We start from the raw sequence: 20,856 nt of genomic DNA, 5'->3' as shown, positions 1-20,856 counted from the left end.
CCCCTGGCTTGTGACATAGTAGAGGGGTTTCAGTTTCTCTACAAATGGGAGAGAAGCATTTGAGGAAGCAGAATTTGTGAGCAAATTAGCTTTGATCTTCCCCATTTTCAGTTTGGGATGTGAGTGGGATATTCTTGAGAAAATGTCAGTGTGATGAAAGTAAGAGATAGTAAGTGACATAAGTCAGTGGGAGAAAAATAGATTTGGGGAATAATCAGCGTAGTGGAGGAAGCTGAAGCTATGAAGCCAAATGAAAGGGCTCTGAACATGGAGCATGAAAAGTGGGGTCAAATAGGAAGGCGAGGAGCTGTCATGCAAGGGGGCAGAGAAGGAATGTTTAGTGCAGGGATACGAGTCACTCTAAACTAATTTGCACCATTCACAGATAGCTTTGCCAGGGGGTGGTCATGGGACTTTGGAGGCCGAGAGTGGTCAGACTGGCACTTTCTAATAAATGCTGAAAACAGTAACTTGCGGGTTGTATGTGATTCCCCCCCCCACACACACTTAAGTGAAGGTTGCAGTGTTGACACTATTGAGCAGATGAATAGGTGTTTGGGGAATTGTGGTCTAAATCTAGCTATTTCATAGAAGAGGACTAGTCATTTAGTGGTGAATTGCAGGCTTTGTAGCTGTTCAGTCCTTGGCGGCTCAGAGAATCAAGAAAACACAATCCCTTCCTAGAGGCTCATTGAGAGGGGAATGGTGGAATTACGTTTTAAAAGCTTTATAGAGGGCAAGGGAGAGAACTCGATACACATTTGCCATTCTGGGTTGGCCTGAAAAGGGGAAGCAGTCCACTTCTTCCAAATCTGTAAGAGCAACAGCAGAGGGCAGACTGAATTGCCTGTGAGTCTTTTGGAACAGAGCTAGTGGTGAGAACAGACTTGGTATGATAGTTTAAGGCAGGTCTTCTTAAACATGATACCTGTTACTTTTATAATTATCCTTTATATTTAAAGGATATTTACTCCTTGTATACATTCAAGGAGAGAGATGCCTTGTATTTACTCCCACTCAACTAATTTCAAGTGAATTTTCAGCAATCTGTACAAATGCAGACCATACAATTAAATTAAAAGTGGGACTTGCCAGAGACCATTAACTCAAGGATTTATGAACCTTTAGGCAGCCTGCAAAATATGGTGCTTCACATTGTGCCAGGCTGTAACTAAAAATTGCAAACTTTGGCTGTCTGTGGATCCCCCATCCTTTAGTCTTCACAGTGCATAAGATCTATCAAGTTCTTCCTCGTTTGCATTTCTTAGGAAAGGAAAGGTCTTGATAGTAATTCTTTCCTGTTCATTGATTTTTAGTAAGTTTTGTGGCAGGAAATGTCTGTTGATGATACGGACAGAACTTATTCATGTTTTGACTAATGGGTCTAAATAGGGGAACTGTCTACTACAAAATAAAAGATGCATTCAGTTTGTCTCTCTAATCCTTGAAAAAGGAGTCTGTGTAACGTAATGTAGTAGGCAATGAGGTAATGACTTCATTTCCATGAATAACTTGTGCATGGCAAGGCTTTAGTCATGGCAACCGAAGCAGATTTGTGTGGAGGTAAAAAGGCTACAGGTTTTTGTTTTGGGGGAGAAACTGGGATTGGTAGAGTTTCCCCTCTCTAATTGCAACTTGGACTTCTCCAACTTTTATTGCTTTCTTTTAGAAACAGATGACTATGCAGAGATTATAGATGAAGAGGATACTTACACCATGCCCTCAAGTGAGTATATTAGTTCACTCTGGAGCTTTTCTTACTTGTAGATTAAATAATAATAAACATGGAATTGAAAGGCCCTTAATAAGATGTGCTCTGGCAGTGATGGCAGTTTGGGCCTATTGGCTTCAGTGGGACTAAATTGATCATAGCTTGTGGGTCACTTATTAATTCAGTTTCTGCACTGCATGGATTTACAAAAACGTTATGTGCTAAATTATGCTCCAAAGATTTAAACTCTAGGCTTTCATGAGCTTGATTCATGAAACTAAAGCAAACACACTCTGAGACAATTAATTACCTAATGAAAATTAACAGAAAATCCCATCTGGTTAGAAAATATATTCAGTGAAATATTGTAGATGCTAATTTGAAAACTAAACTGGATGAGCAGAAGCCCCACATAATGTGTGTTGCTGGGCTGTAGTATTAAGGCAACACGTTGGAGGGGTGAGTCTGTGGTTGAATACTTCACCAAAGAAAATACTCCCTACACATCAAAAACTAGCATGTCAGGGAGAAGACTCTCCAGATATGCTTGTTTTGTAACAGTAAGGGCTATTTTTGAGGGGTGTTCAACAATTTGGTTTTTCCGCTTGCTGTCTGAAACACTATAGCCCGGCAATTGCAGTTGTATAACCCAGCTGGGGAAAGCCTGGCTAATCAGATAGCATTTTGTTATATGGGCTTTAGTTCTGACCTAAGCCACACATTGTGACACTGGTTGACTTCAAGACTCACATTAACCTGGCAACCAGAACCATAGGCTCTTGTGCCTCTTCCCTCCTTTCTCTTTTGTGGATGCAGACATGCATTAGAGACTGCAAATAAAGGGTATTTCTGTGCTTAAACATGTAAGCCTTAAATTAGCCATACTTTGTTTTATCTTGCCTCATACAGGCAACAACTTCCTAGTTTTCTGGGCTGTGGGGTATATATTTATCAAACCGTATTTGCCATGTTTATTTTAGTCTGGATGTGAAATTATAACAAGTACCAAAGATTCCAAAGAGTTGCTTGAGGTGAGCCCATGCATACCCAGTGGGATTTTTGAGTCTAAGCAGTGACAGACACAAATGCAGACACCAAATCAGAAACTGCTTTTCAGGTGCTCCTTTGTTTCAAAAATGATTTGCCATGCAGTGTAGATAATGCTGTGTGGGTAATAGTTCTTAAAGCCCCTTTGAAAGCTTGAACTCATTGAATGGATCTTTGGGTCTTGGCTTTAGTTGATGACCGAGCAATTAATTATAGGAGTCACCCTTCAAAGTGCACATTGCAAATAATTTAGCAGCTATATCATAAAGCAAGCTGTCTATACAGTGTTATGTAGCCGGTATGTGTCCTTTGGGGAAATTTCAAATGTTACCTCTGGGTGGAGCTTTTTAATACAAAAACTATTTTTTTCCAACTGTATTATGAATTTTAAGAAGCTATTTCTAAGTGAGTGTTTGATCTTTCTCTTAATTGCACTGCAGAAAGCTATGGAATAGATGAAGGTAACAGGAGATCCTTTAATAATCTCTGTGCTTGCAACTTTGGAATGATGTGGTGTTTTTTTGTTTTAAAACCTGTTGACTGTTAATTGGCTTAATTATGTACAGTTAAGCTAATATGTCCAATAGCTTTGGGATTTTAAAGAGGAAAATGCACTATTAAAATGAGAAAGATATAGGGGACGTTAAGCCCATTTCCGCAGAGTCAGCCATCCTCTTTCTTTCTCACAAATAATGATGTCAGTATGGTGTTTGGCATGACACTTAGTGGGCAGTTTTTGGAAGTTGATACCAATAGAAACAAAAAAATCCAGTGTATTTCCCAGTAAATGTTTTCTGTGAATGATAGCAACAAAAGCAGTAAAATCATGCTGGTAGAAATGAGTAAATTGATGCATTAGAAAGCCACTGCTTTTTTTTTTTTTTAAGTAATATCCTTTCCATTGAAATAAACACAATTTCATGATGTCAGTTGTGTCAAATATCAGCAGAATGTACAATTTAGTTGTTGGTTTTCATTTTATGAACATTTGGTTCCTTTTCCGTGCTTTCCGCACACCTCTTTAAAAATACTCTTGGCTGATTTGCTGGAAAAGAAAATGCACATAAAATACCATATAGTGGAGAACTCTTAAACGCATGGTGTAGGATCCAGACTAGTGTTGTGTGAGAAAAGATGTGCCTCTAAGTGGCTTGTGCTACTTTATAATGTTGCACAATCCCTAATGGAAAATTTTTCTGGGACACACATGAGGTTACAGAGGGTCTTACTAGGGCCCCATGTTGCACTAGAGGTAGTGCAGCATAGTAGTCTCGAAGGAAGGTTACTTTCTTTGTGCAGTGTCCTTGAGCAAGGTTCTTATCGTAGTGAAACAGTGTTAGACTAGTGCAACACTAGTCTGAATCCTGCTCACAGTTTGCAGAAGCTAACCCATATTATCTAGGCTACTTGCATTTCTTTCCATGTGGTCTTGTAGGTCATAATCAATTAAGATGTTTTAATTATATTTATTGCATTAATGTAACTAAACACATCAGAACTAATTCAGTATGTCTGGAATTCATAGCATCCTTTTCAGGGTTTTCATTCAAACAGTTGTTTAAGAGGATTCCACTGTGCAGACGGTATTTATATAGATTGCGTACAGCAAATTCTAATCTGTTTTTCATATGCCAGGCATTTTGAAGGAGTTACTTTTGAAATTGCTGTCCTAGGAATTTATTTCAGTAGATTGAGATTTAAATGGATTTGTATTCCAACAGCCAGAGATTATGAGATTCAAAGAGAACGGATTGAACTGGGACGCTGCATTGGTGAAGGGCAATTTGGAGATGTTCATCAAGGAGTTTATGTCACCCCAGTAGGTATCCTTAATGTTGTCACACTTTCATACAGTTAATTGCTTCTCTTCTAATTATATTATACTGTCTGACTGACTGGAAAGTGTGTGCTGAAATCCTTTGTGTTTCATCTGAATGCTTTGGGTAGAAATAAATTTCATCTTCAGTTCAGGAGGGTAAACAATTGCAACAGGAGGGGAGCGTATTTGCCCAGGGATGCTGTTTGCAGTGGCAGCTCTATGTCTTCCAGAACATCGAGTTTAATCCTCCTTAGAATTGGAACCTTTGTAAATAATCTTGTCAATCTGTATGAATGAATTTGAAATAATTTATAAATTTATAATGTGATTTTTGTGAGAAATGACCTACCACATTTGGTAAAAAATTAACTGTGATAAGTCCTAAGGGCTGAATATGTGCTGACCTGCATTTATGTGACGTGGGCTTCTTGTTTCACAGGAAAACCCTGCCATGGCAGTTGCAATCAAAACATGTAAAAACTGCACCTCAGACAGCGTGAGAGAGAAATTCTTGCAAGAAGCCTGTAAGTCATACAATATCTTATTCTGGTTTACATTTCCATAAGCTTGAGATGGGATAGCTTACAACCTGTAAGCCTTAAGATTTATGATGCTTTAGGTATGCTGGGATCCCTGGCTTTTATTTCATTATGCGTTTATGTACATTTTCTAGACTCCATTTATTATACAACTATTACTGAAAATGCAACAGCAGCAACAAATACTGAATTTGGAAGACCGAGCCATATAAACACAAACCTCAGAGTTTCAAACCTCATGATCTTCCTACCTTCCCTTGAGATTTTATCTTGCCATCTCAGGATGCTTGCTTGGCTGAACTGTGTTTTCAGGTTTAGAGTAATGACTTGTAAAATGCATCGTGCTACACATTTCATACAAATGGCATTCTTGTTTCACTATTATAACACTTGTAAATATTTTACATGTTTATCATGTTTACCCTTACAACATCTTTGTTAGGACACTGCAATTCACATTTAATGATGGGGAAATTGAAGTGCATCACCACATCTTGGCAGAAGTTAAAAGCTAGTTTTTGAGAGCGTGTGAATCCCTTGTGATATCAATTGCACTGGCTACCAATCAGTTTCTGGATACAATTAAAAGTGCTGGTTATTACCTTCAAAACTATAAATGATGGTTTTTTTCTCCCTAACTACCTTTATCTTATTTATTTATAATTTCTTTGCTACATTTTTATACCGCCTTTCTGCCTTGACAAAGGCACCCAAAGTGGTTTACAATATTAAAATAAGCAAATTACAGAAGATTAATAAAACGTTGTCTCAGGCTGTTGGTCTTTTCAGGAGCTGAGGACAAGAGCTCCCTGGCCTGGGTGCCTCCTTTCTTGTCTTCCTCTCAGGGCACACTGGTCTTTCCATACTCCTGGGAAGGTGTTGGCCGGGGGGCTGCCTCAACAGTCTTCACAGGCCAGAGATATCCTCACAACAGCCCTGTGAAGTAGACTAGGCTGAGGAGGGCGGGGGGTGAGCGCACACAACCAGCACAGTTTCACCCAGTGACCTTCATGGCTGAATGGGAATTCGAAACCAGGTCTAACCAGCATATTAATCACTGCACCACACTGGCTGTGTCATGTAATATAAGGAGATGGCTGAGTATGATCCTAGTAGAATAGCTCCCTTTTCCTGAAGAACTTCCCACACTCCAGCATTTCCCTTGCCATTTTATTTTATTTTTTCTTCAATTTATTTTACTTATTCATTTTATTTTATTTCATTTTAACTTTTGACCATCTTTCTTGGGGAAGATGTTAATTTTTGGTTTTGTGTCCTTCCACCTATGCAGGGGCTTTTAGTAATTTTTCTTTCTCTCAGATTTTTGTACTGGTGGTGTTTCCTTCTGCCCTATTCTTTAATGCTTCATTTTTCATGCCTTTTTTTGGAAGACCTGTAGAATCCAGAGAAATGTGACTGAAATTCTGTCTGTCTGCACAAGAGGCTTCTCCCCAATTCACACCATAGTGCCCACCCCCACCCCCTTCAATCCACAGTTGAAGTTTGGGGCCCATTTAAATACAGATGAGGGGGAAAGGGCAGAAATTGCAGGGGGAGGGGACCTTGTGCATACAGAAGTGTCATCCTGCAAGTTCACAGTACATTTAAATCAAACCAAATAACTTTGAAATACTGTGGCCTTGGTGCTGATCAGTACTATAAAACCCTAAGCTACATACTAACTCAAAATTTTGCCTAGGCTAGCTTCAAAGTTCAGGCTTTAAGTTTATACTTCCTAATGGTTTCTACTGTACTTTAATATAGCTGGTTTCTGAATTCTGCTATGCTCTCTGGTGGTCTTCACTGACTCAAGTTCAATGCTTATGAAGCTGAAGGTGGTAAAAGGTACTCCTGAATACTGTGGCCACCTGAGCCTCCAGGCACAGCATCAGGCCCAAGAGAACCCACAAGCTGCAAACCTGGTGTTTTAGGGGAAGTGTGACTTCATCTAAGATCAGATTCACTTCACTACTCAGATTAGGACTTTTACTGACCTATCCAACGCAGAATGGCCCCCAGACAGCGGTCCAGCAACCTGTTTCACACAGTGGCCCACCAGATGCCACTGGGAGCCTGCAAGCAGGGGTTGAGGGCATGCCCTCCCTCCTGCTGTTACTCCCCTGCAACTGGTACTCAGAGGCATCCTGCCTCTGTGGCTGGAGGTGGCCTCTAGACCTTCAGCTAGTAGCGTTTGATAGACCTCTCCTCCATGTAGTTATCCAAACCCCTCTTAAAGCTATCCAGGTTGTTGGCTGTCACCAAATTGGTTCTTGTGGCAGAGAATTCCACAAATTGATTATGCGTTGAGTGAAAAAGTACTTCCGTTTGTTGGTCCTAGATTTCCTGGCAATCAGTTTCATGGGATGACTCCTGGTTATGTGAGAGGGAGAAGAATTTTTCTCTATCCACTTTCTCCACACCATGCATGATTTTATAGACCTCTTGCCAACATTGAATCACATTTGCCATTTTGTCACCCACTCACCCAGTTTGGAGAGATCTTTTTGCAGCGCCTCACAATCTGTTTTGGATTTCACTACCCTAAAGAGTTTGGTATCATCTGCAGATTTGGCCACCCCCACTGTAAAAGGTATCCCCAAACTACTGCGTGGTCCATTTGTGTATTTGAGGAAGGCCAAGGAGTTGTCTGTCATCCTTCTCCCAGGCTATATTCTTCTCTTCTAGATGTTTCTGCTTCCGCACCATCACCACCACCTAAGGATTAGATGCCCCACTTTGGAAAACTTTGGCTTACCTTTTATATTCAGAGTTCTGCTTGGTAAATAAAAAGTTAAAACAAATATAGCAGCCTGATGTACAAAGCAAACCTTGCTTTAATGTTGTGTCAATTCTGTGAAGCCACCAAATAATGCTTCTATTTGGCAAAATCTCCACCTAGCAGCCATAACATATGTAAACATTGTGCTTACATGGATCAAGCTATGTTAAGAGAAGAGTTTTAGTACCAGCAGCAAACACTCTTGTTGGAATCTGATAGAGACCATGCAGTCAAGCTGGAGAAGCTGTGTGACTACTTTACATCTTACTATCTAGATTCCTGACCATCTGGTAGTTAAATATAGCTGGCATATGAAGCAAATCTAAATATGCTGACAGCCTAATTCAAATAAAAGAGGTAATAATAAATAAAATATTCTTGCCATTATGAAGCTGAAGATGGTTTCCAGGACAAGGATAAAAATGTTGCACCACTTTTAGATGGGAGAGCTGTGGCAGCCTACGGTTATTTCTCTGTAATTTCAGTGAGAAAAATAAATTTATCTCAATTCCCAAGAAACATTCTGTAATTAAAAATGAAAGATAGAGCATTTAAATGGAAGATGTATCCATTACCCTGACCAGAAGAAATGTGAGTTTATATTTAGAAACTCTGGCTTTTATTACAATATTTCAATCTAACCAGTGTTCAGACACCTTGAGGCTATTCCCACGATTGCTGGGAAGTGGGTTAAGGGAGCTTAGCCCGCTTCCCAGTGATTGTGGGACCCACCGGGCTTGCGGGTGAGCCCGGTGCTCCCAAGGCGGCTAGCCCACCTAATCCCCCCTCCCCTTAAATGAGGTTAACGGAGCGAGCGCTCCGTTTTAACCTTGGTTTTTTGCTCGTGTGGCGCACGGCGACACACGAGTAGACCCCCGACCAAGAGGGTGCAGCGGCCATGTGGGTGGCCAGTCTGCCACCCATCGTCTGCAGGGAGCCGCAGACTCCCTAAGCCCGTTCCCCCCACAGAGTACATTAAGGCATTTCACAGCAATCGTGTGAAGCGCCTCCTTTTCTTGATGTTTCAGTTTTACTCTTGCAGAACTCATGCTTGAAATTCACTACGTTTAAAGGTAGAAATGTACCGAGTTAAAAATGAAGTAGAATGCTTTCCTACTTTATTTTCAAACTAGTGGGCCCGGGCGCAGAGCATCCGCGCCTCTAGCTGGACACAGCCATTCCCCGCCGTCTCGGACCCTGGGGGCAGAGCCAGCCGTGCTGCCGCCGCCAGCTCCCTCCGCCTCACCCCCCCCACCATGCCGCCACCTCCTCCTCCCTCCACACACCCCTAGAGTGCCGCTGCGTGTGGCTGGGCGGACGGGCCGAGAGTGCCTCCGCCGTGGGCGGCCGGGCGGCCAGGCCGAGAGTGCCTCCGCCATGGGCGGCCGGGCCGAGAGTGCCCCCACTGCCGCGGCCGGGCCTGCCGCCTTGCCTCTGCTGCGGCCGGGCCCGCCGCCTTGCCTCCGCAGCCGCCCAGCCAGGCAATTCTCCTGGGTGTGCCTTACCCAATCAGGCGCCCCCGCAGCCCAGCCAATCAGCTGGGCTGCCAGGACGCACGTTCTAAAGGCACACCCAGGAGAATTATATATATAGATTGATACATTTCTCCCTTTAAACTAGGCGAATTTCAGGCACAAGTTGTGCAAGAGTAAAACTTTAACAGCAACTTAATATTTTCTTACATACTGTCAGGAGAGAATCAGCACTGAAAAAGTGCTCCTGAGTTACTCTTCTGAACTTAGGAAGCGGCCATATACTGAATCAGACCATTGGTCTATCTTGCTCAGTATTGTCTACACAGACTGGCGGCTTCTCCAAAGTTGCAGCTTCTCCACAGTTGCAGGCAGGAGTCTCTCTCAGCCCTATCTTGGAGATGCCAGGGAGCGAATTTGGAACTTAGATGCTCTTCCCAGAGCAGCTCCATCCCCTTGCTTCTCCATCTAAATATACCTGCGTTAGAAATATTCTGTATGGCATCTATGGTGAAAGAATCCAGCTTTTTTGCTGCTGGAAATTAATTTTTCTCCATGGACATGTTTGATTTGCACCCAGGCCTGCCATTTTGAGTTCTGTAACAGAAACAGATCATTAATGTGTGCTATTTGCTTATTGCCTGCAAAAATATTTATTTTCTATGACATCACATTTATAGCTGGTTTTCACTGATGAGTGTCATATGCCCTCTGCTCAAAACTGAGGGCTATTTACATTAAGCCAATGGAGGCCGCTCCTGCCCCTTCTGCCTCTGTGGGTACAAAGTTGGGGGACAGCACAATCCTGCTGGCCTTACTACATGTAGCCCTTGAATGCCTGTGAGCCAGTGTGGGCAACTTGGTCGCCAGGCAGCATAGTTCTTGTGGCGCACATTTTTACTATCACATATTGTCATACAGGGTGAATTTCAAACACTACTAACGAGAGTGTACATTGCCTTCTAGCGGTATAGTAGCATACTGAGCCACTTGCTTCCACAAACCAAAGAACTAGGTTTACTGCCAGAACACTGCAGTAGTTATTGGAAGGATGAATAGACAGAATGAACATACTTTAGCGTGTATATTGGAAGTGAGCAAACTGCCCCACACTTATCACCTGGTAAACTGGTTGTTTGTATTCGCCTTATAGCACCTTACAGAGTGTTTGCGCCAGACTAGCTCATATGGTGAGAGGTGACATGTTGGATCTCTTTCAGGTTCATTGTGAAGACACTGCAGCATTTTGATAAGAATGACCCTTGACAATTATAATGCTCTCTCTTTCCTTCTAAAGCATAATCTAGCAACACTTCAAACCATAAAAGTAGAGAAGGAGTGGATTAGACTCATAAATCAGAGTTGTAATAAATGGTTTAAATTGAGGAATAATGCACATCATTTGTAACAGCTACAAAAGCATGAGCAGCCAAGATAACACCATTACTGTAATATGTATTTTAGGAATGTTTCTCTCTGTGTGTCATTAGATAAAACGCTGATGTTCCAGGTTCAGCCTAGAGAATGATATCTCTTCCACAGCATGCGTAAATAGATGTGCACCTTATTATGTGCAAGGTATCACTGTTGTGCTGCCGAGACTGATAATAGGGTAATTATGCTCATAACAAATAAGATCTGATACAAACCCAAGCGCAAAATGAGATTTTCTTGTGGACGCCATATGTATGCCAGTGCTGTCTTCTTTCACCACAATAACAGCAAAATGCATCTTTCTGGCTAGCGAGCCATTTTCCCTTTTTCTGCTTTAGGAATGAATAGCTGAATTACTCATAAACATTATGAATAGATCAGGACTACCAATGTGTGTTATTTTTTTAAATACAGGAGTATAATGTTGTACGTGCGTGCACACAACCGGCTTTACTATAAGTTTGCAGCTTGATATTTTATGCTGATGTAGTTAGTTGATTCCATTTGAAATTAAAAAAAAACATTAAGTGGATTTAACCATTCATACAGATGTGACATTTCCTGATTTCTTAAGTATGGTTGTGAAATCAGGAACACTCCTTGAGCTAGTGTGTGCCCTCCCCTTTTCAGCACTAAACATGGTAACTGTTAACTTGTGCAGTTGTAAGAACATAAGAACAGTCCTGCTGGATCAGGCCCATGGCCCATCTAGTCCAGCATCTTGTTTCACACAGTGGTCCACCAGATGCCGCTGGAAGCCTGTAGGCAAGAGTGCAGACTTAACAGTATCTAGGGTTTCTTTCAAACTCTTGGTATAAAACAGTGACTTTAAACGAATCGGGGAAAGAAGGAGCACTTGAACTCTTTTATATTTATTGTTTTAAAAGTTTTTACTTCTGTCCGCATTTTCTTTGTAGAACATGATGCCCAAGGCTGCTCGTAACAATTAAAACCAAAATATACCTGTCAAGTAATAAAACATAAATAAAATAAAAACAAGAACAATTAGAAGAGATCAGCAGTAATGGGCAGAATAAAAGGGATATGGTTGTCACATGGAGGCTGCTTGGAACTGCCATCACACAGGCACTTTTCCATGCAACAGCCTGATTTCACAGCCTGCCACACAAATCGGTCCCCACCATGCATTGGAGTAGTGATTGTGTGGTGAGCTGGACTATGCAAAATGACTTAACCCATGAAACAATCACCACACAGAGGTAGCTTAAAGGGACCTCCATGCGGAGGCGGAATTATAAGAATTGCTCCTGACTGCACTCATTCCTTGGTCCAGAGTTTGTAGCCTTGTAGTTGTAAACAGGATCTTTCAAGCACTAGCCCTTTATGCTCTGGATCACAGCATGCCATGATTTAATGACAATGCTTGCTTTCTCCATTCTAGTAACGATGCGTCAGTTTGATCACCCCCACATTGTCAAGTTGATCGGTGTTATCACAGAAAACCCCGTCTGGATCATTATGGAGCTCTGTACGCTAGGAGAGGTAGGAAGAATTCATAAGTGCTTATCTTTCTCAGCCTCACAGATGTTTTATAAAGGGGTTTGGGAGGACTGTTCGCGTTGCCACCCATGAATATTGCACTCCAAGGTAGAACAATCCAAACTGTGCAGCTGCAGAGAGAGCCACAGATTCAAATTCGCTCCTGGAGTAATTGGACGAGATAGGAGACTTGCACCTGTTTGGCCCAGTGCTGCTTTGAATCATAGCCCTCAAAAGGGTTCTTGAGAAAAGAGCTGGAACTGGTGGTAAATGTAAAGCCTTTGTACATATTATGCACAGGACGTGTGTCGATGGTAAAAAGCCGAACCATATTGCCCTTATGAGCAAGCTTTTCCTAACAGAGTTGCTCGAAACAGGTCATAAAATTGAACGGAGAATTGGACTGGGATAAACGTTACACAGAACTTGATTATATGTTAAAACTTTATTCTGATGCTTCAGCACTATTGTTTGAAATACAAGACTGTTATTATCCCATTAATGCTCTTCTGAACAATTCTCAGTAACTCATTCCCCCCATGCTTTGATACATATCATTGGTTTAAAAATAATAATAACAATCCTGAAGCCATTATCATGAGTTCAGATGCCTCCTAGCTGACAAATCAATATCTTGGGTGGATGGGGGTTCATTCCTGTGGCTCAGCTGGCTCCCACTGGACTTGGGTTCACTGCTGTCTCTTAGGCAGCAGCCTGGGGCAGTCCTTTCCTTGCAGAATTGAAAGGGCTGATTTTGTCCCAGTGACCTCTAGGTATACCTGCTTCTGCTGCTTGGTGGAGTTGTGGAAGGGGACCCAGTGCTGTAAAGAGGCAAGCAACCAATAGGCAGTGAGCAAGGAGAATGAGTACCAATGGGCAGGAGTAAGCAAAGAGTCCTGTGTGTCTGGGGTGAGGCCTGATGGAGATCCCATTGCAGCACTGAGAGAAGATGAGCTGGGACCACAACAAAGGGCTTCAGAGACAGCTCACAGAGAATTCTTCAAACTCACAAAGACAAATAAGGATGGGCTGTTTGAGCTATTATGGTGTTTCATGGGGCAGGATGGGGTCAGGCCTGTGGTATTATTTTGTCAAGAGTATAAAAATGCCTTGCTCTGAAAATTCTCTCTCATTCAAGTATATATTTGTTTGGTCTGACCTTTTCTCTCTCTCTCTCTCTCTCCCTCCCTCCTTTATCCATAAAGCTGAGATCATTTTTGCAAGTGAGAAAATACAGCTTGGATCTAGCATCTTTGATACTGTATGCTTATCAACTTAGCACAGCACTTGCCTACTTAGAGAGCAAACGATTTGTACATAGGTAAGACAATATGACCATGCAGCATTTTAGTTTTAGTTCCAGAAAGCTGTACAGATGGTTGTCTGGTTTAACAGCCATATACTGGGTGTAGGAGATGTTTTATAATCCAGAAAGCTCTCATTACTTAGCTAATTTATGTTGACTTAATTTACTACGAGAATAAAAATGTGCCACATTCAGACTCCTGTTTGGAAGTCTGAAAACTCATTTGCCTGCTTGTCTGATTTATAACTCCCTTTTGGGGCCTTATGTATTTGTTGAGAATCCCGCTACACACAAGAGACTTGGTGTAGGGTGACACCTGCTGGTCTGCTTCTCCTACTGATTTTAAATATTTGCACAAAATCTGTTAGAAATGTGGTCTGCCAAGTCTTCCGGTGACTTGCAATGCCAGTTAGAAGCCATCTGTCATCTTCAGAACATGAGAGCAGTTTCCTTAACTGAAGAGTGGGAAGAATATTAAATAGATTGTTTTCTCTTTTCACTGTAATTATATTGAAAACTGATAAAAAGAAACAAAAATTATATCCTTCTAAGGAAATATGAAGTAGAAGGGTGATCTGTTTGCATTTTATGGAAGACATTTTCTGTTGAATGTGGAGGGCAGGAGCACTCTTGAAGTCTGCATATAATACTTGGCATTATTACAGTGCTATATTAACTTGTATTACTTACAACAACCTTGCAAAGTAGGCTAGTAGTAGTTTCCTAAGATGGGGACCCCAGGGGTAAAGGTTGACATGACCAAGGCCAAGTCACAAGTTCATGGCACAAGTAAGATTTAAGGCAGGACTTCCGGATGTGTAGCTGAATCCCTGCACTTACATCAGGTAAAGTAATGATCTATACCAAGTAATTAACAACTGTACGTTAAATATACAAACAAAATTATCTTATTTTTATAAATATTCACTCTCTGTGTGTCAGAGGGGATGAAATAAGCATAAAAGCAAAAAGCAAAATTTGAGACGGACCTTGTCATGAAATCCTTAAGTGTACATGAAAAAGGTTGAATGTACATGCTATAATGTACTTGTTAAAATTGGTTAATTCTGTCCTTTAGTGTGAATCCACACTTTTCTAGGCATGAAATACTGAAATAAAAGTGGTGAAATGTGCATGGCAGAGACCCTCAAAAAGTGGGGAAAGTATCCAAGTAGCTGTCAGTGCTGTTAAATACAAGTGCCAAAAACAAACTGTCCTGGCAGGACTGAAGGCATAAAAAAGCAGCAGTGTCCAGCTGAGCTGGCATACATATACTCAAGTCTTACAGCTCTTTAGAAAATGATCTTGCTATGAGAACTGCCATTCTGGAGGACCTTGGCTTTTCCTTAGGCAAAGGTGCTTGTCTAAGACTTGCTTCCTATCTCTTTCTTCCCTCTGCAAAAGGAGTGCTGAACACCAGTGAAATGTTGAACGTGGCAAAGTGGTGAAATAACTCAATGAATGAGGATCGGTTCATTTTTTTTTTTAAAGCCGCTTGAGCTCTGGCCTACAGATGGCTTCTAGCACAGGGCTATTCCTTCTGCCTGAGCAGCTAGCCAAACCCACTGCTGAAATTGCTCAGTAATACCAAGAGAGAGAGGCACCAGACATTAAGAGGAGCTGAGGCAACGGGAAGCACGGGCAACTATGTCTCCAGTTATTTGTTCTCAGTGTTTTTCGGAAAATGTATATATTTTGCATTTCCTCAGCAGTTGTATGTGCGAGTTGTTGGTGCTTTCACATTTCACCACCAGAAGAAAAAGGAGAGTTGTGATTCATATAATAGAGAAGCACAAGGATCAGGGAATAGGAAAGTGGGGAGCCCTTGTGCTTCCTGTCATTGTCCCCCTTCTTTAAACATCTGGTACTGTTAATAGGAAATCCAACTGAGTGGGGGGGGGATGATAATCACTGTATGAATCTGTAAGGCTAATGTACCTGTATCTGCTTATCATGTTGAACAAAATCCAGCATTCTGTCCTGAGAGAAGATTAGCTGAGAGCTGCTATTGTGTTCCACTATTCCACATGCTTGGTATACAAAGGGTCCCTAGCTCAACTATAAGCATTTTCAGTGAGCAGATATTTGATAATGGGGCAGAGAGACCTCTCCGTCATACTCCAGAGAATATTTTCCTAGTTAGGATAAACAGTTGGGGGCTAGATACTTTGAATGGGTCTAAGACAAAGATACACTGTTGTATATTGGGGTGGAGGGGAGCATCCCTTCTAGTAGCTTTTGCTGTGTTTCTTTTTGGATTGTGAGTCCTTTTAGGAAGAGGAACTATCCCATTCCCTTTGCCATGTGAACTGCTTTGAGTGTTTTTGTTTTTTTGAAGGAGAAAAATAATAATACCACCATGTGACATGCACTATACTGGTGATTTTTGCCAGAAGTTGACAACTGGTGTGAGCAAGAGGATGAAAAGATCCCTGGTGTAGAAATGTTATTTACAAAAACGCATCAAAGGTTTGAGGAGAGGAGAGCTGGTTTTTTGGTAGCAAGCACGACTTGTCCCCTTAGCTAAGCAGGATCTGCCCTGGTTGCATATGAATGGGAGACTAGAAGTGTGAGCACCATAAGATATTCTCCTTAGGGGATGGAGCTGCTCTGGGAAGAGCAGAAGATTTCAGGTTCCCTCCCTGGGTTCTCCAAGAGAGGGCTGAGAGAGATTCCTGCCTGAAACCTTGGAGAACCCACTGCCAGTCTGTGAAGACAATTCTGAGCTAGATAGACCAATGGTCTGACTCAGACTCAGTATATGGCAGCTTACTATGTTTTCAGAAGTTAGCCTTGTCCAGAATGCCTGGTATACATTTTCTTACAGTTGAAGGTCTGAGGTGGACTTAATTGCAGCACAGGGTTTCCTTCTAGTGGAAGAGAAAACACACAGGCAGAGAGCTCAGATATTACATACAGGACTGTGCAAGTTGGGAGAGGATGTCAGAAATCCCAGCCCCCACTATGAGGAGGCAGCAGAATGTGGGGCAATTGCCCCTGGTAGTGCCGTGGTGGCTCTTTAATTTCCATCCCAACACTGGTACTGGGTTGGCTGAAGAGAACCTTGGGAGCATCTGGGTTCAAGTGGGGAATAACGCAGGGCAGCCTGAGAAAGCATGTGGGGCAGCTGGGAAGAAGCATGGGATGGCTGGGTACTGTAGTTCCACTCAGAACTTATCCCATGGGATTGGATAATATCTTCTGCCAATTGCGTTTCCAACTTAAATAAGCTTTAATTATAATTGACATCACCATATTTACCCTAACTGAAGACGACTCTGAATGTAAGACGACCCCTTTAAAAAAGTAGAGGTTAAATACAGATTATACCTGTATTTACTTGAAAGGAACAGGACTCTGGATTTAAGAGGACCTTCTGATTTCCAATATCAAAAACCTCATGTCATTGACAGAAACTTCCAACATCCTATACATCTTTCGCAAACAAGACCTAGAAAATGTCTGGCTTTAGGTCAAGCTGTAGTCGAGAGGTTTCTGGTTCTTAATGTCAAGCATGATGTGAATTTATGACAAAATAATATAAATCCAAATCCACACAGAAATAGGCCTTTGCTATAATCGTCCCTTTTCATTTGGCATAAGAGACTAGGACTTATGGTAGAATATTTCAGCTGACAAACCATAATTGTCAGTTTTGCACCTCCACACAAAGGGACTTTGCGCCTCTTCCTAAAATGTAAGCTTGTGTTTCTTTCATGGCAAGCTTTGGTATCTTAAATGTATAAAAGAAAATAATGTTTATCTTCTCTGGCAGGGATATTGCTGCTAGGAATGTGCTAGTGTCTTCCACTGACTGTGTGAAATTAGGTGACTTTGGTTTGTCCCGGTATATGGAGGATAGTACATATTATAAAGGTAAGGAGGCGGATTGTTCACAAATTTTTAAATTTTTAAATTGTTTTAAGTTTTTTGTATATGTTTTTAACTTGTTTTATGCTATTGTTAACAGCCCAGAGACGAAGGTTTGGGGCGGTGTACAAATTTGAAAAATAAATAAAATAAAAATAAAGGTGTGATCACATTGCTAAAATGTGGAGCTAAAAATAACAAAATGTGTATTTATTTATACATACATACATTTATAATAAATAAAAATATTATAATACAGGTGGCCCTCCTTATTCACAGGGATTCCATTCTTGCCTATAGGTGTTAATACGGTAACTACGAATAACAAAATCTTATCTCTGTAGAATTTAAGGGTTAGGTTCCTTAAACTACAAAAAAGGGCCCCAGAAAAGCAGAAGTAAAGGGAATAAAGTACAATATCTTGCTCTCCGAGCCTCCAGATCTCCTCCAAGGCCCCCACAAACCCACAAATCCTCCAAGTTTTGTGAGTTTTTACAAATATTCTTGGAAATCCTCTGGGTTTTTTGTTTGTTTGTTTGTTTGTTTGTTTTTAATGGCTCCATGCTGCAAAATGGTGGCCAGAAATTACATTGGAAGTCATATCCGGCCACCCAGTAACCACGGAGAGGTGAATTTTGCATATTTTAAAAACCACGAATATAGCAACTGGGTCTCTGAGACCCCAGCCACGGATATGCAAAACTATGATCTGCAAGACCATGGATAAGAAGGGCCATCTGTATATGAACAGAGACTTCGGTTGATAAAAATAGCATTGCAAACAATGAAAGCCTAATATGCTTCCCCCAAATAGATTCTGGGATCTACCTGCAGACATTCAATAGCCACCTCCATGTTCGGCATTATTATACCTATGAATACTGTATACTGGAAACAAACGGGAGGGCTATTGCTTTATGCTGTGCTTGTAAGATTCGCAGAATAATCCAACTGGTCATTGTTGGGGAAATAATGCTGGATTCGATGGATCCTTGGTCTGATCCAGCAGGGCTGTTCTTGCATGCTTACTGAGCAAAGAGGCACCTTTTTAATAGTGGTGATTTCTCATATTTAGCAGGGGGAGAGCAATTGCATGGCATCTTTCCAGTCACTGTTGCTGGTATCTACCCAATGTTTCTTTTTACAGTAGATTGTGAGCCATTTTTTGTTATTTTTCTGTATAAAACACTTTGAGAACTTTAGTTGGAAAGCAGTATATAAATACTCATAGTAAGAATGATGCTTGATTGCACATATAGAACAAGCTTTCAAAAAAGTACTTCCCAGTCTGTACTACTTAGTAGTTGCTGAATTTAAGATGATCTTGAGAGCTGCATCATAACAGAGAAACAGATGGCAATAAAAGTATACCCAGCAGTATTTTAAAAGAAATGACAAGGTCTGATTAAATTTGGTATGCTTTTCTTTGCAACTCTATGTGTCTGATTGAATTTTATTCAAAAGCATAGAGCTTGGTTAATGTGTATCATTGAGGTACATCAGCATAATAGGTTAATTACTTGAAACAGATGATTGAAATCATCTTTGAAATTCACCACTACTCTTTTCCTGTTTGAAAACTCCCACTTTTCTTAGCCTTGCTTCCTGGGCAGACAAGAGAACTAAGTAACATAGATTCTACAAGATATGTGTAGCAACAGTAGTCCAGATTCATACCTGTATGAAAAATGAGGTCACTTGGAACATGTGGGAATGTATCTGTTAATGTGTGTACCAAGGAGATCAGCTGGCAGCAAATTGTGCTACTAACCAATCATAGGAGGTCATGATAGGAGAGTGCAGCAGGATCCCAATAACCTGCAATCCAGAGGCACTCTTTCCCCTGCATTCAGGCCAAAGTCCAGGGCCTCCATACCCCTGAGGGCCCCCAAATCCTCTTTAATCTCTCCAAGGTGTGGTCACCACTGCACTGTGTGGCCAGGCCATGACTGTGACATCTGGTGACCGGGCATGACCTGAGTAACGGGGGAGAGGGGAAAGAAATATGTTGGATGAGAATATGTTAAGTTGCATGTTGAAATGTTTCTGCTAATGCATATTTGCATAAATATACCTGTTCTATTTTCTTACATTATTGTGAGTTCAGTTTCTGTTTGTTCCCTAAAGAACCCATGAGTTAAAAATACTGCGTGTGTCACGGTGTGTGTGTGTGTGTGTGTGTGTGTCTGTGTGTCTGTGTGTAATGCTTAACTTGCAGCAGGAGAGCGGAGGGTTCCAAAGACCTTTAGGTCCAGGCTTCAAAATTACATAGATGCACCTCTGGTACATCTCTGGCATTTTTATCAACGTTGGCTGTAGCCCATGTTTTCACCTTCTGCCCATATTGTTCTTGGTGGGCCTCCAAGGTGTTACACTTGTTTCCCAAAATGAGGCAATGGAGAAATCACCTTCATGTGAAAGAGCAGCCATGAAGTAGCTTCATTGCCTTCCAAAATGCAAAGGTCAAGTAGTTTGCCTTCTGAACTACTGGAGATAGTCATTTGAGTATACTTTAACATAGGTAATTAACAGTCTTCATCTTCACCCTGTAGCTTCCAAAGGAAAATTACCCATTAAGTGGATGGCACCAGAGTCCATCAACTTCCGACGTTTTACCTCAGCCAGTGATGTGTGGATGTTTGGTAAGTGAATACAGATAATCTTGTCTTGGATAGGAACTCCACTTGCAGTAAGTCACTTCTAGACATTTCCTACCATTTCTTTTTCCCTAACAAAATGCCCATTATTGTGGCAGGTGGAAGGAGGACCTGTAATGTTACAAGGATTTGGAGGTTTAATATGTGTTGGTGCTCAGAGCCAGATTCACTCTTCTGTAGGATCACTCTAGGTAGAAGTCGGGTTTTGCTCACATTGCAATATGTCCCTAAGGTCAGCATTTTACTTTTCCTATAGGCATAAATGATTAACATTCTCTTTTATGGGAGCAGGAATACCAGTGTGTGAGTGGGACAGGAGGCAGCCTAAATCCGCTTTGTGATGACTCTCATTAATTGAGAATCAAACTTGCTCTTATTTGCCTAACCACATCTCTTAATCCAGGGGTGGGGAACCTTGGCACTCCAGCTGTTGTTGAACTACAACTCCCATCATCCCCAGCCACAATTACTGGGGATGGTGGGTGTTGTAGTTCAAAAACAGCTGGAGTGCCAAGGTTCCCCACCCCTGTCTTAATCCTGGGTCCATCACACTGTGTAGGGTGACTGAAATGTTAGCAGCAGGGAGTTGAACCAATAATGATTTGGGTTCAATTCCAGTCCAGATTCATTAGAATTTTTTCACTCTCTAGTTCAGACACTGACTATGAAAAGCGGTTTGGTAACTGGGTTAGATACATTTCATGCTGAATAATATCAAACTC

The 20,856-nt window shown here is 41.4% G+C and overlaps 1 protein-coding gene across 7 annotated transcripts in view; it reads left to right on the top strand.

The window, feature by feature from the left end:
- PTK2 (protein tyrosine kinase 2) overlaps positions 1–20,856 on the top strand; it is a 358,217-nt gene that overhangs the window by 271,669 nt on the left and 65,692 nt on the right. For 4 of the 7 annotated variants that reach the window (XM_053243262.1, XM_053243261.1, XM_053243258.1 and 1 more), the window contains 8 exons: positions 1,670–1,726; positions 3,199–3,219; positions 4,480–4,577; positions 5,017–5,101; positions 12,204–12,304; positions 13,507–13,622; positions 17,383–17,483; positions 20,030–20,119. In XM_053243262.1, the coding sequence (XP_053099237.1) occupies positions 1,670–1,726; positions 3,199–3,219; positions 4,480–4,577; positions 5,017–5,101; positions 12,204–12,304; positions 13,507–13,622; positions 17,383–17,483; positions 20,030–20,119 (669 nt within the window). Of the gene's footprint in view, positions 1–1,669; positions 1,727–3,198; positions 3,220–4,479; positions 4,578–5,016; positions 5,102–12,203; positions 12,305–13,506; positions 13,623–15,011; positions 17,356–17,382; positions 17,484–20,029; positions 20,120–20,856 lie in introns of those variants that run through there. The other 3 variants (XM_053243260.1, XM_053243259.1, XM_053243263.1) reach the window with 2 other exon arrangements.

The sequence above is a fragment of the Hemicordylus capensis genome, chromosome 4, assembly GCF_027244095.1.
Source record: "Hemicordylus capensis ecotype Gifberg chromosome 4, rHemCap1.1.pri, whole genome shotgun sequence".
NCBI lineage: Eukaryota > Metazoa > Chordata > Lepidosauria > Squamata > Cordylidae > Hemicordylus > Hemicordylus capensis.
This window is presented reverse-complemented; position numbering and strand designations above follow the sequence as displayed.